The 18,911-nt window shown below is 40.7% G+C and overlaps 1 protein-coding gene across 1 annotated transcript; it reads right to left on the bottom strand.

The window, feature by feature from the left end:
* Nucleotides 1-907: 907 nt before the first annotated feature.
* LOC120421669 (uncharacterized) lies at nt 908-18,354 on the bottom strand. The gene is made up of 9 exons (XM_039584901.2): nt 18,206-18,354; nt 17,903-17,983; nt 16,416-16,616; nt 15,992-16,351; nt 8,033-8,582; nt 4,091-4,362; nt 3,787-3,867; nt 1,891-2,091; nt 908-1,826 (listed from the first exon to the last, which is right to left on the bottom strand). Exons 1-9 carry the CDS (start codon nt 18,215-18,217, stop codon nt 1,464-1,466), a joined length of 2,121 nt encoding a protein of 706 aa, XP_039440835.1. The 5' UTR covers nt 18,218-18,354; the 3' UTR covers nt 908-1,463.
* Nucleotides 18,355-18,911: the final 557 nt, after the last annotated feature.

The following is an 18,911-nucleotide window of genomic DNA, read 5'->3' as shown; positions in this document are numbered from 1 at the left end:
TGCAAAACCGAGGCATGACTGTAAACGCTATTTTACAATCTGGAACAACCGATACGAAAACATTTAAGATGAAACAAAACATGATCAGGAGTCATTTGGACCCTTCTTAAGAGCTCTTGCACATCGAATTGTAATTTTAATTTTTACTTGGATAATTTATTTTACGGCTTATCAATTTGGTGCACCATTGAGCATGAGGAGAACAAAATTTCTAGAAGGGTGATTTTTCAATGTGCGATAAAATCAATAGTTAGTTAGTTTTTACAAAATTAGTTTTACAAAATCTAAAAAATCAGACAAATTTACATTAAAATTACAATTTGCTCCGTTCTCCGTTCCGTAGACATGAATTACTTTGAAAAATTTTGTTTTTTACGAAAATCATCAAAAATCTTATTTTTTTAATCACCTTTTTTCAGATAGGACCACCCTAATCGCCAAACAAAAAATACAGGACTAATTATTTTGGCCAAAGTATCCTCATCATGTCAACTTTGAGAATAATCGGAGCATTTTTGTTCTGGACCTTGCTGGTTTGACGTGGAATCGCTGTACATATATTTGTCATTCTTTCTTTAAAAGTCAACATATCGATCAGTAGGGTGAAATTAGGGTCCTTAACACCTTCTCAAAGCGTTGGAAAAATTGGCAAAGTTCCTTCTTTATGCAAGGTGAATGAATTTTGTTTGGAAATTTTTATTGGAAATTTTTTTTGGGGGTTTTGATATTTAAAAAAATGCACGAGTCAAGCTGTAATTAAGCCGGGTGTTTACAACATTCCCGAAGAGAGTATGGTGCAAACTGGCCCCTAAAAAAATACAGCATCCTAATTCAAGAACCGTTGAAGAAGTATAATCGGATATTGCTAGTAAGACTTTCGGATGATAAAATTATAGTTTGCTGTACATCGATTTTTAAACTTTCTTTGTATTAAAATTAATACCATCATCGGCACGTTTTATCTCTGTACAAAAATGGTCTTCTTCTCGTTTTTTTTTTGTTGTCAACTGTGTACATATGAGTATTTGCACGTTTAGCAGTCGCACTTTGCTAGCACACTCTACAAAAGGGTTTGTAGGTTCCAGTTGTCCACTTCTCTGCACTTGAGACAGAGAGTTGGGGGTGGGGGAAATCTTGCATAGTTGCGTTTCTAAATATCTAAAATTTGATCACGTTTGTTCTTCTGTGGCAGTCGCTATTTACAAATTCATTGTTCGATGGAAGATGCGTCGTCGTTTTGTCGGTACTCCCGATCCAGAATCACCGGAAACTGCTACTGCCGAGTCTGCGATCTATCGTGTGACTGTTGGAGGAATACGTTAGAGTGGAGTGATAGACTAGGGGAGAGGGGTCGTTTGAAATAAATAACGGTTGGCAGTGCGCATTTCGCTCCGTCACCGATAGATGGCACGCTGCAGCAGCTTCCGAGACATTGGCGTTCCGTTGGGGGTGGCGAGATCCGTTTAGTGGTAGTAAGCTGGGGCACCGGCGTACTTTCCGTGGTACTCAACGGTGGCATGGGACGGGGCATAGGCGTGCGAAGCGTACACAGCTGGGGCAGCATGGGCGTAGGCCGGGGCAGCAACGACGGTCTTCAGGGCAGGGGCGGCGTACACAGCGGGAGCAGCGTGCGAGTAGACAGCTGGGGCATGGGCGGCGTACACGGCCGGGGCGGCGTGCGAGTAGACAGCTGGAGCGGCGTGCGAGGCGTACACAGCTGGGGCAGCAACGGTCTTAACGACAGCTGGGGCGGCATAGACGGCGGGGGCAGCATGGGCAACGACAGCTGGGGCAACGGTCTTGACGACGGCTGGGGCAGCGTGGACCTGGTGAAAGAGTTCGTTGTTACCGTAATCGTTCAAAAGAGTCGGAAGTTCCTGCAAAACTTACCGAGGGGCCGGACTTGGTGACGACGGCGTTGAATCCGTTCACGTCATCGGCGGTGTAGTCAACGGTGCGCACCGAACCGTCGGGTTCGACCAGCGAGTACTGTCCCTTGACAACGTCTCCATCGCGGCTCTCGACCTGGGATTTCACATCACCGGTCAGACCGTCATGGACTCCGTAGTTGAACGAGTACTGGGGGTGGGACTGTTGCAGAAACGAAAAAGAAGAAGGAAATATTGAGTTATTCGCGTGAACAAGCCATTCCTTACACCGAACTCCGTTACGCGACCGGCGTAGTGAACTTGACCTTAACATTCCGTAGCAGATTTTTTAATGTTGACCAGGGGGTCGAACGTACGAAGCATTGCAGCAAAACAAAAAGTGCAATAATTTGATCAGGCTTACGGTGCGGCGCCGTTCCTTGGCCGTTCCACTACCTTTATATGGTCGTAAACCGCAACCATAGATCAAAATCTAAGACTGAATTTGAGCAACTTCTCGATAAAACAAACAGGGTTATAGTTCTGCTTTTCGTGCAGTGTCTTAATAACTAGTCTATGAACCCTCTCACAGTTGGTGGTAATTTGCGAAGTGATCAAAATCAATTTACCGCAGCTGTCTCCGTATCATGACGGTGGTGCTCGACTAGCACGTGTTTTTCGGGTCGGCTTTTATGGACGACATTGCTGGTGAATGAGACCTGTCACAACAGAAGCTGTTATGCCCTGGAGAAGTTTTGGCGCTAAAGTTAGTATCTTTCGATTCGTCGCTGTGATTAACCGGTGAAGTCTCGTGTTAAACTCCACGTGGGAAAGATATGTTAATTGAGATGTCTCCAGGGAAGTCGTCGCAATGCAATTAGTATTCAAGCGATGCAGCATCTCGCGACTCGCGGAGATCATCGATCATTTGCTGTAGCGTTGATCAAGGCGGGAATCGCTGAAGGCGACACCTCTCATTAGAAGTTGACGAGTGAAGCGAGAGTGAAAACAAACAGCCGCAGCCGCACTAATTAGAACCAAACCGGGGAGGTTCATAGCAATCCTGTGTAGATCACCGGTGCAACAGGAAGGTTGCGAATTGCGATCAAGGTTGGGTCGTTAATCGTGGATATTTATGTGACACATTATTAGAGGTGCAAGGGGAAATGAGCTGTATTCATTTAGAATAAGAGCAAAAGAGACTTGACGAAGAACTCCAGGAAGTTAATAGCTGAACTGTTGAAATATTCAAAAATGGTCGAAGGGGTGGTTCTTTGTGGGTGTAAATTGAATTAAATTGAATTTAATTAATTTAACAATGGGCGACGGTTGAATGATCTTGGAATGTTAACTGTTCAAACAATAACTAAACAAAGAGAATCTCAAATTTTTGAAGAAGCGCCGTAGAGCATTACGGAAAAGGGGTGGTTGATTGGATGAGCTTGATGCTAGATTGAAAATCGAAATTTTCTCAATGACAAGGTTGAGTTTAGACTTCATCGGGTAAAGAATATTCCATACCTAACAAAGATTTAGGATACATTTTGAAGCACTACCTAGATTTATACCACAAAGTAACAGTTATACGAAGTCTGAATCGATTATCTGGGCAATAGAATTTCCAATAACTTTGATTCACCAAATTTTGAAAAAAATATAAATTGAACAAGTCTTCGATGAAAGAACATGAATTTCGTTGATCCGATTTATCATCAAGATCAATCAATCGATGAAAATCACAATTTCAATCTGTATTGATCACCTCTCTTATGCAAATCAATCATTAATCTCCCTGGAACGCCCCGCTGGCCATCATTAAGGGAAGGCCCATAAATGTTAAGGTCAATTCCCGCCGTCAATCGTTTGGACACGACTGAACAGGTCTAGACGGTGACATTTCCCACTCTTTGATACTCACGTAGTAGTCTCCCTTGTATTCTCCGTGCAGCGGGACAAGACCAGCGGCGGCAACTCCGAGGAACGCCAGACACACAACGAGCTGCAGAAAAGGAGAACAGAGATCCCTTAGTATCACTCTTGGTCACTCCAGGAACTCTTCCACGAGGATTCCCCCAAAGGATCACTTCAACTGATCAGTTCACTGTAATTTTTTTAACATCACTTTGCCAACACTGGAATCGATCCTGTTGAAGAACCCGGTGGAATCCTCTGGAAGTCCTTCCGAGCAAACATTGTCCAAATATCACACACAAAACACTCACTTTGAAGGCCATTTTTGAGGGAGATGAGTTCAGGTTAGAACTGCTTCTAGAACGAGCTGTAAACTGCGAATGATACCTTTCCGGTTGCGACCGGCAGCTTTTATACCAAACTCCACCCTCGATCAGGGATGTCGCCGCGGTTCGCAGAATGCCGAACATGTTCGCGAGCGGTCGACCACAGATTTTCCCGCGTAGACTCTCACCTCTAGATCGGAAGACAAACATTCGACGGTGGCGAAGGGTAGTACATGATGGCTCGCTGCTCACCAAATCTCAATTAGACTCGTGTGTGTCATAAAACGGAGAGATAGAGAGCAACTAGCTTAAGCCGAGGAGTTCAGAACATTGAGCGTGTTGCTCTTGTTTCCAGCGATCGTTTGCTCGGAGCTGTTATTGGAGTTGTACGGGCGTCGTCGATTCGGTGACTTTGTAGGTTCAGATCAAACTTGAACTCACGCCACGCTGCACAACACCGTTTGGTATGGTGCGATACGGTCGTGAGTGTCCGACGTCCGCATTTTTGCGTCGGAAAATTTGTTAAGAGATAGCAGTTATAGGTTAGTTGAGTTATAGTTATAGTTAAAAGTTATAGTTGAGTTGAGATTATTCGTCGTATAACACTGGCTCGAGCTGTAATTTTTGTGATATGTGTAAATTCATGATATATGTACTATGAATTATTTTTCAGAAGTGATACAATGACCAATTTACAGTGAAATGAGACAATTAAAAAAAGTTTAAACCGAAAAGTCATCATATTATAAAGATGCATGAGGTAAATTTAAAGAGGGAGGATCAAATAAAATATCTTAGGTTGAATGTAACACATATATTAAATTTTTGTATCCGCTTGTAAACAAGAATTCAAGACTTTGCCTCAAAAATAAACTGTTAATTTATAAACAAGTTTTCAGGCCTGCCATGCTTTATGCTGTGCCGATCTGGACAAGCTGTCGCTTGATCAATAAGAAAAACGTTACTTAATCCACCCTTAGGTGGTTGGTGCCTTCCTCTCATTCAAAGGGTAATGCTATCCAAAATAGACACGCTCGTGGGAAGGTCTTTAAATTACCTATCCAAAGATAGGTCGCATGATATATTTGGAATACGTTTTCATCTAAATATCTGCGAACTAGACTCCAAAAAGTGTATAAATAACTCTTAAGTGCTTATAACTTTTGATAGGGTTGCCAGATCTTCAATGTTTTGGACGCGTTGGAAAGGTCTTTTGATTACCTGTTCAACGACGGGTTGCATGATAGATCCGGACAACGTTTTCATCGTGATATCTGAGATCCGGCTTCCAAAAAGTGCATAAATAACACTTAATTGCTAATAACTTTTGATAGGGTTGTCAGATCTTCAATGTATTGGTTGCGTTGGAAAGGTCTTTAAAATACCTTTCTAAAAATGTATAACATGCTGGGGTTTCTTACAAAAACCACCCTTTTTACAATCTTCCGGACTTTAGTCAGAATCGATTTTTTAGCATAACTTTTGAAGTACTTTACTAAACTTCATAATTTTCAATAGGGACTTATGGGACCCCAAGACGAATCGAATGAGACCAAAACGGTCCAAATCGGTTACGCCAGTGCTGAGATAATCGAGTGCATATTTTTTGGTGCACAGACCCACATCCCTACACACACACACACACACAGACATTTGCTCAGAATTCGATTATGGGTCGATAGGTATACATGAAGGTGGGTCTAGGAGGTCTAATTGAGAAGTTCAGTTTTCGAGTGATTTTATAGCCTTTCCTCAGTAAGGTGAGGAAGGCAAAAACTTCACAGGATTCAGAACAAAAATTCTGAAAATGATTCTGAAACTTCCTTCCTGATCAACGGGAAGTGGGGAAAATCGAGACACAAAGTTTCAAGTTTAAAAAACGTCAAAAATCTTTAAAAGGCTAAAGCTTATACAAAATTCATTTTTTTTTTGTCTTTGATAGCATTTAAATTAAATGTATGGGCTTACAGATATAAGTTTAATTACATTGCTCATAACTGTAAATAGAATATTTTTTTCAGTGTGGTAGAAACCTGGATAGTAAATAAGCTTACGTAAATAATAAGACAAGTCAAATTGAAAAACTGTCAAAGGCAAACTTATGGGAAATGGGACGAGCTTTGCGGTAAAAATATTTACGAGACAGCAAAACCAAAAACCATCAAAAAACCTATTTTTTCAACATTTTTATTTTTAAAACCGTATCTTCCCAAGGATTGGACTTAGGACAATGGTCAATATGGAGACTTTTATGTAAAATTGTCTGGGGAATCGATTCCCACTATCGATTCTGAAAAATTTTGACGTTTAGACCACTTTTCAAAAAAACAGTTGTAGTAAATGATTTTTGTATTTTTTTAGGAGAGACATACCATCTTGCATTGTCTTTTTGTAACATTTAAGGCTATTTCCTCAAAAACTTTGAACAAAAAAAGATCGTGACATCACCATAAAATTTAACTTTTAAACATAAAAACTGAAAAATCCACGAAAAATCTCATAGAAGTGGTGTGTATTTTTGTTTCAGTGTTTTTTTTTTCAGAAAGTCCGTCCAATTTCCTACAAGTTATTCTTTGACCACTTTTTGGTACGATGCAACGGCTTCGAGGTACAGTAATTTTAAATTGCAAAATACAAAAATATTTAAATACCTTACGCCCTTCTCAAATGTTATTTGCGAGTACTATTGGCTCTATATACACAAAAATGGCTTATATAGGCCTAAGATAACATGTCTACAAAGTTTCATTGAAATCGGAGTGAGTCGGGTACAAAAGTACCAGAAAAATTCCTGATTTGAGCTGGAATTGCTCTAAATTTAACCCGTATAGGCCTGGGTGAAATTGGAATCACTAAAATGACCATAACTCAGCGAAAACTCAACCAATTTGCATACTTCTTTATTAGTTGGACTCGTTAGAATGTCTATTTTCCGAAAATGACCCGCAGAACCCGGAAATGTTCCGGTGGCCGGAGATATTCCGGTGGGTCACTGGGTCAAATGGGGTCAAAAATGGCAATTTTTGGGACCCGTATAGATTTTCAAACAGAAATCTTGGAAAAAATACATTTTTTCTTGTTATGATCATTGTTCTACCCACAGACAATGCTAACCATCAATTTTGAACCACCGGAATTGTTCCGGATTGGACGGGTAGGTTCCATACCGCGGGGGAACCGGTCAGGGGGCGGCCAATAATACAAATATTTTTATCATGGCAATATGGGTGTCAAAGTTCACCATTTTCAAAATCTAGCTCATCTACACGGAGAAAAAAGAGTTCCCAAAATCGTGAACAAGCGTTCATGAAAATGAGAACCTCGAACAAAGTGTTCAAATCCCATGGTACGATTTTGAAAAACGTACCATGAAATTTGAACATTTTGTTCGTGGTTCTCATTTTCATGAACGCTCGTTCACGATTTTGGGAACTCTTTTTTCTCCGTGTAGGATCCCCAAAACCATTTTTGGACCGATCTGGCCACTTTGGGACCGGTTCCCGGTACTCCGGCGAATCCCGGAATACGGCAAATTGCGGAATTATTTCAGAACAATTTTGGACCCAGCAATGTGGGTGTCAATGTTCACAATTTTCTAAATACAGCTCATCTAGGATCACCAAAACCATTTTTGGACCGATCTGGCCACTTTGGGACCGGTTCCCGGTACTCCGGCGAAACCCGGAATACGGCAAATTGCGGAATTATTTCAGAACAATTTTCGACCCAGCAATGTGGGTGTCAATGTTCACAATTTTCTAAATACAGCTCATCTAGGATCACCAAAACCATTTTTGGACCGATCTGGCCACTTTGGGACCGGTTCAGCCTTTGTTCCCTTTGTCAGCCTTTGAGATTTTACACGTTCCTGTACGTTCTCCTGAATGAGCTGGTCGCACAGTTGTTGCAGAAAATTTGATCTCCAACTTTTGCCCTTGCACCGCTCCGGGTACTTCAACCGGTACAGGCAACTCGCATTCAAGCAGGCGACGCTCAGGAGTTCCATCACCAGTTTCTTCGTCCATACCCTGGTCTTTCGGACACAGTTCGTCTTGCGAGTGATGAAATCGCCTGCATCAACAGCGCCCTTCGTCCCGTTGTAGTGAAGCACGATTGGTGGTTTTTTGCCGCAGATTGTGGTTTTGGTAAGGGCTGATGTCAGTACAATGGCCGGCTTTTTTTTGTGTCCGTCGATAAAAGAAGTCAGGGTGCTTACGCCGTTATAGCCGACCAGTACCGAGTTGGGTGCCCGGCTGGCCGACTTGGCGAAGCTATCCGGCAAATCTGGTTTGTTCGTTCGAACCGTTCCCGTGAAAAGGGTGTTGTCCTTGAACAGGTCGTCGGAGAGTTGGAGAGAGCTGAAGAAATTATCTGTAGTCACCTCTCTCCAAAGACCCGTAAATGGCTGCATCAGATCCAGTACCACTCTCTTGCCCTGTCCCTTCTCCGGTTTTTTGTCGACTTTTCCTGTGTACACCTGCAAGTTGCATATGTACTGACAATGGACACAAGAGCAGCACCAAACTTTCATGCCATATTTGCCTGGTTTCGATTTCATGTAAACCCTGAAAGGGCATTTACCTGGAGGGAGAAACAAAACAATCTATTTTACAAAACATTTTTTTTAAATTTTTAAATTTTTGAATTTTTGAATGTTTGAATTTTTGAATTTTTGAATTTTTGAATTTTTGAATTTTTGAATTTTTGAATTTTTGAATTTTTGAATTTTTGAATTTTTGAATTTTTGAATTTTTGAATTTTTGAATTTTTGAATTTTTGAATTTTTGAATTTTTGAATTTTTGAATTTTTGAATTTTTGAATTTTTGAATTTTTGAATTTTTGAATTTTTGAATTTTTGAATTTTTGAATTTTTGAATTTTTGAATTTTTGAATTTTTGAATTTTTGAATTTTTGAATTTTTGAATTTTTGAATTTTTGAATTTTTGAATTTTTGAATTTTTGAATTTTTGAATTTTTGAATTTTTGAATTTTTGAATTTTTGAATTTTTGAATTTTTGAATTTTTGAATTTTTGAATTTTTGAATTTTTGAATTTTTGAATTTTTGAATTTTTGAATTTTTGAATTTTTGAATTTTTGAATTTTTGAATTTTTGAATTTTTGAATTTTTGAATTTTTGAATTTTTGAATTTTTGAATTTTTGAATTTTTGAATTTTTGAATTTTTGAATTTTTGAATTTTTGAATTTTTGAATTTTTGAATTTTTGAATTTTTGAATTTTTGAATTTTTGAATTTTTGAATTTTTGAATTTTTGAATTTTTGAATTTTTGAATTTTTGAATTTTTGAATTTTTGAATTTTTGAAATTTTGAATTTTTGAATTTTTGAATTTTTGATTTTTTGAATTTTTGAATTTTTGAATTTTTGAATTTTTGAATTTTTGAATTTTTGAATTTTTGAATTTTTGAATTTTTGAATTTTTGAATTTTTGAATTTTTGAATTTTTGAATTTTTGAATTTTTGAATTTTTGAATTTTTGAATTTTTGAATTTTTGAATTTTTGAATTTTTGAATTTTTGAATTTTTGAATTTTTGAATTTTTGAATTTTTGAATTTTTGAATTTTTGAATTTTTGAATTTTTGAATTTTTGAATTTTTGAATTTTTGAATTTTTGAATTTTTGAATTTTTGAATTTTTGAATTTTTGAATTTTTGAATTTTTGAATTTTTGAATTTTTGAATTTTTGAATTTTTGAATTTTTGAATTTTTGAATTTTTGAATTTTTGAATTTTTGAATTTTTGAATTTTTGAATTTTTGAATTTTTGAATTTTTGAATTTTTGAATTTTTGAATTTTTGAATTTTTGAATTTTTGAATTTTTGAATTTTTGAATTTTTGAATTGTTGAATTTTTGAATTTTTGAATTTTTGAATTTTTGAATTTTTACTTACCCCGAAACACGCACAGTCGCTCATCAATCGTTAGGTTGCTGCCAGGATTGTAGTTACGGATGCAACGTTTCACGAAATCGTCGTAAATCAATCTCACCGGCTCCAACTTGTTCTTCGATTTTCGGAAACGTCTCTTCCGAGTTTTTCGGTCATCAAATCGCCAAAAATTGAAGATGTCCTTGAACCGATCGCGTGCCATAGCCAACTTGAAGAACCTTGGTGCCCAAACGTCATCTGAACTCCAAAGGATGTTTGTGTTGACGTCGTTCATATGAAGACGACCTGCTCCGATTAGGACAGCAATGAATGCCCGCATTTCCGGTACCGTAACATCATTCCATTTTCGGCGCTTCGATCTCGCATGCATATTGGTGTATTTCACCATTATACCAAGCATACCGACTGACATAAACAATTCGAATGCGTCCTGGGCCGTTTTGAAATCCTTCGAATGATCAGTCAACCCATGATTACACTGGTCGAATTCACCGCGAAAAGCTTTCTTATCCGGTTTTTTTCGCCATCTTACTCCGTTCCTCGCGACGAAATCTTCGTCGCTCTCGGAAGTGCCACTGCTGTGAAAAAACAAAAACACACACATTCATTCACACATTTTTTAAAACTTTTTAGTCAAAAAATTACCTTGCAGATTGATTTGATTCATCATCTTCACTTGGTAGATCGGAAACTGTCGCTGCATCAGAAGATTCATTGTAATCATCAAGTTCACTCTCACTTTCTGTATCCATCACTCGGTCAAAAAAAATGCTTTGATCAGACGCAATCAAGAACTCAATCTAGAATGAAACCTCATCACCAAGGAACAAGTCGAGAGCAAGCGAGAACGAACTAAAGCATAAAACGGAAAGAAGGAGAAATTTTCTCTTGCTCTCTGTCTTGCCACGCGTTTACCAAAGAGACGTCAATGGAACAGTTGCCAGGTTGCCAGATAAAGATAAAGGCTTTGCTAAAAAATCCATATTGTAATCGATAATGAATAAAATGTAAAATTGCACAATTTTTGAACACAATTTTGCTCAATAATTATGAGAAAGTGGCATGCCAGATTTTCCCAGATAGTTTTGTCAGATTTTTTTTTCGATTTAATTCTGGTAACACTGATACTGGTCCGCAGGGTTGGGAAGCGACGAGCGCAACCTGTCAAAAGCTGATGCGCCACACAATGTACACGCTAACGACAACTCACCCAATTTTGTTCGATGCAATCAACGCAACAGAATTTTCGCACCATATAAGAGGTTTATATTTTGCTTTGGGTTGGGTTTGGAGGTTCGCGCCAAATAAGCTAGGTTTCCTGCTCGCGCAACTACATGGCTTGTACGAGGATAGCGTTGTCATTTTTAGACAAAGTTTTCCACATTTTACATCGAAACCGACAACGAAGAACATGTAAACATTGCACGCGAGCTGTCAAATAAAGGCACGGCGTAAAACCTTATGAAATAAATATAAAAAAAGTAAACAAACAATGAAGTCAGTTCAACACAAATTTTGAACAATTGAACTGACAGGTTCATTTTGAAAATGGTGAACATTGACACCCACATTGCTGGGTCCAAAATTGTTCTGAAATAATTCCGCAATTTGCCGTATTCCGGGAATCGCCGGAGTACCGGGAACCGGTCACAAAGTGGCCAGATCGGTCCAAAAATGGTTTTGGGGATCCTAGATGAGCTAGATTTTGAAAATGGTGAACTTTGACACCCATATTGCTGGGTCCAACATTGTTCTGAAATAATTCCGCAATTTGCCGTATTCCGGGTTTCGCCGGAGTACCGGGAACCGGTCCCAAAGTGGCCAGATCGGTCCAAAAATGGTTTTGGAGATCCTAGATGAGCTAGATTTTGAAAATGGTGAACTTTGGGTCAAAAATTGATCTGAAAGAATTCCGCAATTTGCCGTATTCCGGGTTTCGCCGGAGTACCGGGAACCGGTCCCAAAGTGGCCAGATCGGTCCAAAAATGGTTTTGGTGATCTTAGATGAGCTGTATTTAGAAAATTGTGAACATTGACACCCACATTGCTGGGTCGAAAATTGTTCTGAAATAATTCCGCAATTTGCCGTATTCCGGGTTTCGCCGGAGTACCGGGAACCGGTCCCAAAGTGGCCAGATCGGTCCAAAAATGGTTTTGGGGATCCTAGATGAGCTAGATTTTGAAAATGGTGAACATTGACACCCACATTGCTGGGTCGAAAATTGTTCTGAAATAATTCCGCAATTTGCCGTATTCCGGGATTCGCCGGAGTACCGGGAACCGGTCCCAAAGTGGCCAGATCGTTCCAAAAATGGTTTTGGAGATCCTAGATGAGCTAGATTCTGAAAATGGTGTACTTTGACACCCATATTGCTGGGTCCAAAATTGTTCTGAAATAATTCCGCAATTTGCCGTATTCCGGGATTCGCCGGAGTACCGGGAACCGGTCCCAAAGTGGCCAGATCGGTCCAAAAATGGTTTTGGAGATCCTAGATGAGCTAGATTCTGAAAATGGTGAACTTTGACACCCATATTGCTGGGTCCAAAATTGTTCTGAAATAATTCCGCAATTTGCCGTATTCCGGGATTCGCCGGAGTACCGGGAACCGGTCCCAAAGTGGCCAGATCGGTCCAAAAATGGTTTTGGGGATCCTAGATGAGCTAGATTTTGAAAATGGTGAACTTTGACACCCATATTGCCATGATAAAAATATTTGTATTATTGGCCGCCCCCTGACCGGTTCCCCCGCGGTATGGAACCTACCCGTCCAATCCGGAACAATTCCGGTGGTTCAAAATTGATGGTTAGCATTGTCTGTGGGTAGAACAATGATCATAACAAGAAAAAATGTATTTTTTCCAAGATTTCTGTTTGAAAATCTATACGGGTCCCAAAAATTGCCATTTTTGACCCCATTTGACCCAGTGACCCACCGGAATATCTCCGGCCACCGGAACATTTCCGGGTTCTGCGGGTCATTTTCGGAAAATAGACATTCTAACGAGTCCAACTAATAAAGAAGTATGCAAATTGGTTGAGTTTTCGCTGAGTTATGGTCATTTTAGTGATTCCAATTTCACCCAGGCCTATACGGGTTAAAAATTCAAAATGCATCTGAAAGGACTTGAACAAAGCAACAAAATGCGGGGTAAAACATCTTAATTGGTTAAATTAAAAGGGAGTTATTGGCATTTTAGTGCAAAAAAAAAGCAAAATTTTCAAACTCAAGTAAAAAAGTGTTCAAATCCATGCGAGGGATTGACATGCTACAATGTTTGAAGCAGAGATTTTCAAACATTTGGGAACTTTTCGATAAAATCCAACAAAAATAATAAAAAGTTGATTTTTCGAAAGGTCAATTTTGCACAAAAACGTACCTAAACTTTAGACAGCTGTCAAAATGGAAGGATTTATTCTAGGAACGAGATTTTTCCAGGTAAGTCAGTTAAAGATGTTCCCTACACAACCCTTTTAACTGAATTTAGTTTCATTGAAAAGAACCTGAGAAATGGTAAAATCCGTAAAAAAAAATCACTTTGACCCAATCTTACCCCCCAGACCCAATGTCACCCTCACTGACGGTACCATACCTTCGGATAATCGAACTTCGGATAATCTAGGCTTCGGATATTCGAGTCTGGAGTCATGGAATGCTCATTTTTGTTTGACGAGTCATGTGGAATGAGCTGACGTAAGGTTCGTTTAACGTTTAAAATATATTAAATATGTATATAATTTTGCGAGTTTTGTAAATTAAAATGAAATACAGTCGACTCTCTGGTTGTCAATATCCAAGGGACCGTCGAGGAAGAGAATCGTCAGTTTACAGAACGATGCAAAATGAAGACTCGATTGAAAATATGTTTTTCTTGGTACCCAGCTATGGGAGAGAATCATGGCAACGTCCGGCAAACAAAAACAAACTAATGTCAAACACCCTTCAAAGCTTCGTTTTGCAAAGAAAAATGTCTATGCAAGCCATGAGATAGTGACAATATTGACAACCGGAAGAGATTTTTAAAGCAAACAGTATCCAAGGGACCATCGAGGAAAAGATCCTTCAAGCAAGAGAAAATATCGAGGAATAAAGCCAATCGAAGTATGCAGTTTGAAGGGACTGAAGAATTCATCGATAGATGGAGCAATATTGATATCGAGAAGATCGACAGCCAGAGAGTCGACTGTAAAAAAAAACTTCAAACATGCAGCAAATCTTGTGACACCGTCAACTGGGGTGGATCGAGACTACAGTTCGAATAGCTGTTGTTAAAGCAATTGAAAGCTTCAAATAAGAAAATCAACCCAAACCAGTCTTCCCCGAACATGGTACAGTTCTGCACCCGAGCACAAGTTCTCAGTGCGCGTGAACCTCAAACACGCTTCGTCGCTATGTTCGGGTTCTCGCCGAACGCTGCACCAAACGCGCACCCGGTGTAAACTTGATGTACAAAACCTCAGGTTTAAACGGCGTTCAAACGTAGATGATCGGATAGTTTGAATGTAGTAGTGTTAGATGTTTCATACATACAGCAGTCGCTGCTGTCTCGCTGTTGCTAGAGTAATCTTTAGATAGGGTCTACATTCTGATATGGATAAGTGTATTTATATTCACTTAATATTTTAAAAAGAATACTTGGAGGAAAAATTTCATGTTCAAATATTATCCCAGAACAGTTTGAGGGAGCGTACCGCGAAAGCCGTCACGAAAAAAAAGTTCCCCATACGAATTTTGAGTTACGTATTGAATGGTCGAGCTCCGACGAGGCCCTCATTGCCGTCTGTCGGTGTATACGTGCAACTTAGAGAAGGGCTGTGTATTGGTAACACCAATATTTTCGGCAACGACGAAGTTGAATTCTCGAAGTTTACACCCGGGGTTTAAACTCGAAGTGCATGCACGGCGTGTAAACCTGAGGTGCTGTTCAGACGTGTTCGTGTACATGGAGGCATGTTCGCGTGCGAGTTCATAGGTTCGAGTTTACACACGACGATGGTGTTCGTTTGTGTACAAAAACCGGGCGCACGCAGACTGAACGCGGTGCAGGGAACACTGACCCAAACCAATCCAAAATATCAATATATAGTGATAAAAATCTGGCTAAAACAGCTGTCCCAATTCGCCTCAGATGACGGTAACTAAAAATGGTTTCGATTCATGATATGCATCATGCAAATTTTAACGCAGTGGGCCCTACTGCAAGCATAACGGGGTTGACATTGAATGCCAGATTTACTGACATTCAGTGCTAAGACAAGATAGTAACATTTCTAGATTAAATTTTTAAAAGATCCTATCTGCATAGGAAACCCATGACGGATAGGTTGTTTCGACAGTTTAATCTAGATTTAATGTCTGTTGTTGGTGTTAGATTATGTTGTTACGGTTTTTGGATACCTTCATCAAATAATAAAATAGTTTCGTTTTTCATTGACTTTGTTTTAACATTATAATCATTATCGCTGTATTTCATCTCTGTACAGAAATGGTCTTCTTCTCATTTTGTTTGTTTTTTTTTCTGTTGATGTCAACTGTGTACATATGAGTATTTGCACGTTTAGCAGTCGCACTTTGCTAGCACACTCTACAAATTTTTTGTAGGTTCCAGTTGTCCACTTCTCTGCAGCTGAGACAGAGAGTTGGGGGTGGGGGAAATCTTGCATAGTTGCGTTTTTAAATATCTAAAATTTGATCACGTTTGTTCTTCTGTGGCAGTCGCTATTTACAAATTCATTGTTCGATGGAAGATGCGTCGTCGTTTTGTCGGTACTCCCGATCCAGAATCACCGGAAACTGCTACTGCCAAGTCTGCGATCTATCGTGCGACCGTTGGTGGAATACGATAGAGTGGAGTGATAGACTAGTGGAGGGGATCGATTGAAATAAATAACGGTTGGCAGTGCGCATTTCGCTCCGTCACCGATAGATGGCACGCCGGAGCAGCTTCCGAGACAGGTGGGGGTGGCGAGATCCGTTTAGTGGTAGTAAGCTGGGGCACCGGCGTACTTTCCGTGGTACTCAACGGTGGCATGGGACGGGGCATAGGCGTGCGAAGCGTACACAGCTGGGGCAGCATGGGCGTAGGCCGGGGCAGCAACGACGGTCTTCAGGGCAGGGGCGGCGTACACAGCGGGAGCAGCGTGCGAGTAGACAGCTGGGGCATGGGCGGCGTACACGGCCGGGGCGGCGTGCGAGTAGACAGCTGGAGCGGCGTGCGAGGCGTACACAGCTGGGGCAGCAACGGTCTTAACGACAGCTGGGGCGGCATAGACGGCGGGGGCAGCATGGGCAACGACAGCTGGGGCAACGGTCTTGACGACGGCTGGGGCAGCGTGGACCTGGTGAAAGAGTTCGTTGTTATCGTAATCGTTCAAAAGAGTCGGAACTTCTCCCAAAACTCACCGAGGGGCCGGACTTGGTGACGACGGCGTTGAATCCGTTCACGTCATCGGCGGTGTAGTCAACGGTGCGCACCGAACCGTCGGGTTCGACCAGCGAGTACTGTCCCTTGACAACGTCTCCATCGCGGCTCTCGACCTGGGATTTCACATCACCGGTCAGACCGTCATGGACTCCGTAGTTGAACGAGTACTGGGGGTGGGACTGTTGCAGAAACGAAAAAGAAGAAGGAAATATTGAGTTATTCGCGTGAACAAGCCATTCCTTACACCGAACTCCGTTACGCGACCGGCGTAGTGAACTTGACCTTAACATTCCGTAGCAGGTCGAACGTACGAACAAAAAGTGCAATAATTTGATCAGTCTCACGACCGGGCGCCGTTCTACTACCTCTTTATGGGTTGTTTAACTTTTCGACATGATCAAAGCGGTTTTCATTGACCAGCATCAAAGACTGCATGCGACTTTTGCATGCTACCCAACATGTCTTGAATCCTACTCTATGACCCCCTCACAGTTGGCGGCAATTTGCAGGGTGATTAAAATCAATTTATCGCCTGTCTCCGGATCATGTTGGCAGTGCTCGATCGGCTCGTGCTTTTCGGGTCGGTTTTTATGGTCGACATTGTTGAAGGTACCTTGGCTAGCAACTTTTTTGCTTCGAATGAACGAGACCTGTCACAACAGAAACTGTTATGCCCTGAGGAGGGTTTGGAGGCTACTGTAGGTTAAAAATTTGAGGTTCGTCGCTTAGCTGTTTGATGAATTTGATGAAGTCTTCTCTTGCGTTGAATTCCAAGTAAGAAAAATATGGAAATTGAGTTGTAACTCGTTGCAGCGTAATTCATATTCAATCGATGCAGCAAAGCTCGAGAAGATCATCGATCATTAGTTGAGTTGTAGCTGATCAAGGTGGGAATCGCTGAAGGCGACTCCTCACATTACTGCTACATGTTGGCGAGATCAGCGAGAGTGAAAAACACATTTAGCCGCACTAATTAGAACAAACCTGAGGAGGTTCGTCGCTGCACTGTGTTGATCACCGATGCAGCAGGAAGGTTGCGAAATGCGATCAAGGTTGGGTCGTCAATCATGGAATTGTATCAAGCACACATAGGTTTTATAGTTTGACCTTAAACTGAGTGCATTAAAAATCAAATTAATTTAGAATGGAAACTTCAGGAAGTCATCAGCTAAGCTGAGTTGAAGAATTTTAAAAGAAGTGCAATGAAGCATTACATAAAATGTGGTTTACCTTTACTTATTTCTTTGAGTTATCCATAGAATCATAAGATATCAAAAGAGCAACACATTTATTTCCAAAATCACAAATATTACTTTTCTTCAAACCGATAAACAATGTCCATCTTTGCTCTGATGTCTAACAATTCATCAATTCACAAATGTTAAGGTCAATTCCCACCTGCAATCGCTAAACCACGATTAGACAGATCTGGACGGTGACATTTCCTCAAACCCTCAATACTCACGTAGTAGTCTCCCTTGTATTCGCCGTGCAGTGGGACAAGACCAGCGGCGGCAACTCCGAGGAACGCCAGACACACAACGAGCTGCAGAGAAGGAGAACAGAAATCCTTAGTATCACTCTTGGTCACTCCAGGAACTCTACCACAAGGATTCCCCCAAAGGATCACTTCAACTGATCAGTTCACTGTAATTTTTTTAACATCACTTTGCCAACACTGGAATCGATCCTGTTGAAGAACCCGGTGGAATCCTCTGGAAGTCCTTTAGAGCAAACATTGTCCAAATATCACACACAAAACACTCACTTTGAAGGCCATTTTTGAGGGAGATGGTTTTACTTAGAACTGCTTCTAGAACAAGCTGAATACTGCGAATGATACCTTTCCGATTGCGACCGGCAGCTTTTATACCCAACTCCACCCTCGATCAGGGATGTCGCCCCGCAAAATGCCGAACATGATCGTGAGTGGCCGGCCAGAAACTCTCCAGTCTAGATCGCTAGACTAACATACGACCGGCGGCGAAGGGTAGAGCAATTCAGCAATTGAATGCGTCACTGCAGCAGTGCTCTCCAAGTCTTCAATGTGTCATAAAACGACGGAGAGCGAAACCTACACCAATAGGCCGACGAGTTGAGAACTTTGAGCGTGTTGCTCTTGTTTCGCGGTTGCTGCCGGATTCGCGCTGGGCGTCGTTGATCGGCTCGGAAAAACATACCATACCTGAGGGTGAAGCTCAGCGGAAAACACATGTCGAGCAGTAGAACGCCGTACGGTATGGTGCGGAACAGTCGTGAGAGTCTTTTATCCGCGTTCTGAAGGGAGAACTTTTTTTCACATTTTTTTTAAACAGGATTCTTGGAGTTTTTGAAGGATGTGATTAAGGTTCAGTAGAGTTTTAGCTGAACAATTGATAGCCTAGACCCAGATTTGATTTAATGTCTTCATCAAATCGCTTATTTATTTTAAAGGGGTAACATACATGTAGAAAATCACAAAAATTCATATAGCA

This window comes from Culex pipiens, chromosome 3, assembly GCF_016801865.2.
Source record: "Culex pipiens pallens isolate TS chromosome 3, TS_CPP_V2, whole genome shotgun sequence".
Lineage (NCBI taxonomy): Eukaryota > Metazoa > Arthropoda > Insecta > Diptera > Culicidae > Culex > Culex pipiens.
The sequence above is the reverse complement of the archived record's forward strand: the minus strand, read 5'-3'. Positions and strand labels throughout refer to the sequence as shown.